This window comes from Tupaia chinensis, unplaced genomic scaffold (genome assembly GCF_000334495.1).
Source record: "Tupaia chinensis unplaced genomic scaffold, TupChi_1.0 Scaffold000671_2, whole genome shotgun sequence".
Classification (NCBI taxonomy): Eukaryota; Metazoa; Chordata; class Mammalia; order Scandentia; family Tupaiidae; genus Tupaia; species Tupaia belangeri.
Window position 1 is genome coordinate 1,624,125 of NW_006160194.1, and position 2,317 is coordinate 1,626,441.

Sequence of the window (2,317 nt, forward strand, 5' to 3'; positions counted from 1 at the left end):
GGCGGGACGGCAGTATGGGTGGGGCTGGCGCTGTGGGCAGGACTGCAGTGTGGGCGGGGCTGGTGCTGTGGGCGAGCAGCGGCCCACAGCAGCCCTAGCATCCAGCCATCCCGCGGAGCTCTGTGGTGGGGTCAGCCTGCCCAGCCAGAGATCTGGGCACAGCAGGGGATGGCAGAGCTCTCAGGCCCTTTTTCGTGCATGCCGAGTGTGGGAACGAGTGTGGGTACTGAGGGCCATGTCCACAGGCGAGGGAGGCAGTCTTGGTTTCTTCATGCAACTGGCTGATCCCGGTTCACACCCCAGTCGGAATGCGTCGCCTCCCTGCAGACTGGCAAGCTCACGTGCCAATCACACGCCCATCCCAGCTGCAGTCTTAACAGAGGACAGAACCAGAACCCCTACAGGGTGCCAGCCTCAGGCGTCCAGGGTGCATGTCCTCATCACAGGCAGGGCCACCCCTCCAGCTCTTCTCTTAGACCCCATCATGGCTGAGGGCCCTGCTGACTCACTGCCTCATCTGGGTGGGGGGCCTCCCCCCGACTCCAGTCCCAAATCGTACCTGCTACTCACCTCCTGCCAGCAGTGGGGGACACCAGCCCCGCCCGGTCCCACTGTCTCTTCTACCTGGAAAAGAGTAGCTTCCTGGGCCTTGTTCTCCACCCCCTGCGCTTGTCTGGGGCCTTGGGAGGGGCCCCCAGTGCTGCAAAGGCCTTCTCAGCCAGATGGCCTGCCTGTGGCAGAGCCCCCAGTGGCCAGCAGAGGGCACGCCACCCTGCTGTGGCCCCTGCTCTGGCGCAGTTCCCAGGTCAGGCTTGGTTCTTGAAAGAGCCTTGCAGGGTGCCCTCTCGGGAGGGCCTGGGGTAGTGTGGGACCTTCAGCTCTCAGAACCGTGTTCCTGGCAGCCACGGCTTGGGCCAGTGCCCATCGAGGCCCAGGTTTGCTGTCCCCTGGAGGGGGTGCCCTTGCACTGCCAACCTCACTGCAGCTGAGCCGGCAGGGCCTGCCTGGGAAGGCTTCTGGACTTCTCTGTGCCTGGCAGGCCCCTCCGCACACTGGCCGCGGTGTCCTGCCCCCTTACCCAGATCTGGACAGCGCAGGTCAGCCAGCTGGGCCCTGCCCGTCCTGTATGCCCCACAGTGCCCCCAGCTCTGGGGTAGCTCCGGGCCTGTCCGCAGTGCCTCAGGGAGATGCTGGCCGGAAGTCCGGGGCTGCTCCTGTCCTCGGTATACGGGCCCCTCGGACCCACGTTCTCGGGCCCGGGTGCCCTTTGTGGCATGGCCGGCCTTCTCACGCCCACCCTGGTGCTCGCCCGCAGAGACACTACACACAGTACCACGGTTTTGTGGTCATCCACGGCACCGACACCATGGCCTTCGCCGCCTCGGTGCTGTCCTTCGTGCTGGAGAACCTGCAGAAGCCCGTCATCCTCACCGGGGCCCAGGTAACCTGCGGCGAGGCTCCCGGCAGCCCCTGGGCAGGCGGTGGGCCAGGGTTCGTGAACTGTAAGCCTGCTGGCACGAGACTGTCCTCCTAACAGGCCTCCCGTCTGACCACCTGGCTTGGCACGGAGCAGGTGTCCCAAGGCCCTGGCCACTTCCCTGCCTTTGTCCCTGTCTTCATTCTCTCTGCTGTGGTCCCCGTGATGCAACCCTCAGGGGCCCTGGTTCCTACACTCCTCTCTTCTCTCTAACCCAGCACACCCCCAGTGCCAGAGCCGGTGATGTGCTGGGAGGTGGCTGGGGAGGTCCCGACCCCCACCTGGGGTCCCTGTTGCCTGTGGCTTCACAAGAGCAATTCAAGAGCCGGTCCTGTCTGCGCCCCACGGTGGGGACCAAGGCCTTTGTGTTCCAGCTGGTCCCTGAAGGATGCTCCGGGAAGTTCTGGGGGAAACCCCTGCCAGACCTGCTGGGTCCATCCCTGACTGTGGGCCCTGCCCAGTCTCTCTGGTGTCCCGTGGGTCCCACAGTGGGACAGTCCCACTCGGAGGAGGCCCCAGGCTGCTATGCACTGGGTAGCTGCCGGGCTTCTGCTCGGGAGGGGTTGCAGTCCGTGTTTCCCCAAGGCCTCTCTCCCGCAGGCCGCACCCTGGTCTCACGGTCCCGCGAGATGGACGGGGCTCGACTGGCTCTCCTCCCCTCTGACCCTCCCAGGCCCTGTGGCAGGACCACGCCTCTCCCAGGGCAGGCCGTGCTGTGCTGTCTGCGGGCTCGGGACCACGCATGCATGCTCTAGCCCTCGCACCGGCCTGCTATAACCAAGGGGAAGCTGAAGCCCAGTGACGGGCTTGCCCACGGCCATGTCCGCTTTAGAGGCAGGG

At 65.7% G+C, this 2,317-nt stretch overlaps 1 protein-coding gene across 1 annotated transcript in view; it reads left to right on the forward strand.

Annotated features, from left to right (window-relative positions):
- The window catches only part of LOC102503039 (60 kDa lysophospholipase-like), a gene marked incomplete in the record, with an annotated part of 33,555 nt that overhangs the window by 8,882 nt on the left and 22,356 nt on the right, over positions 1-2,317 (forward strand). The window contains 1 exon segment of the mRNA XM_014592233.2: positions 1,316-1,441. Coding sequence (XP_014447719.1) covers positions 1,316-1,441 — 126 coding nt within the window.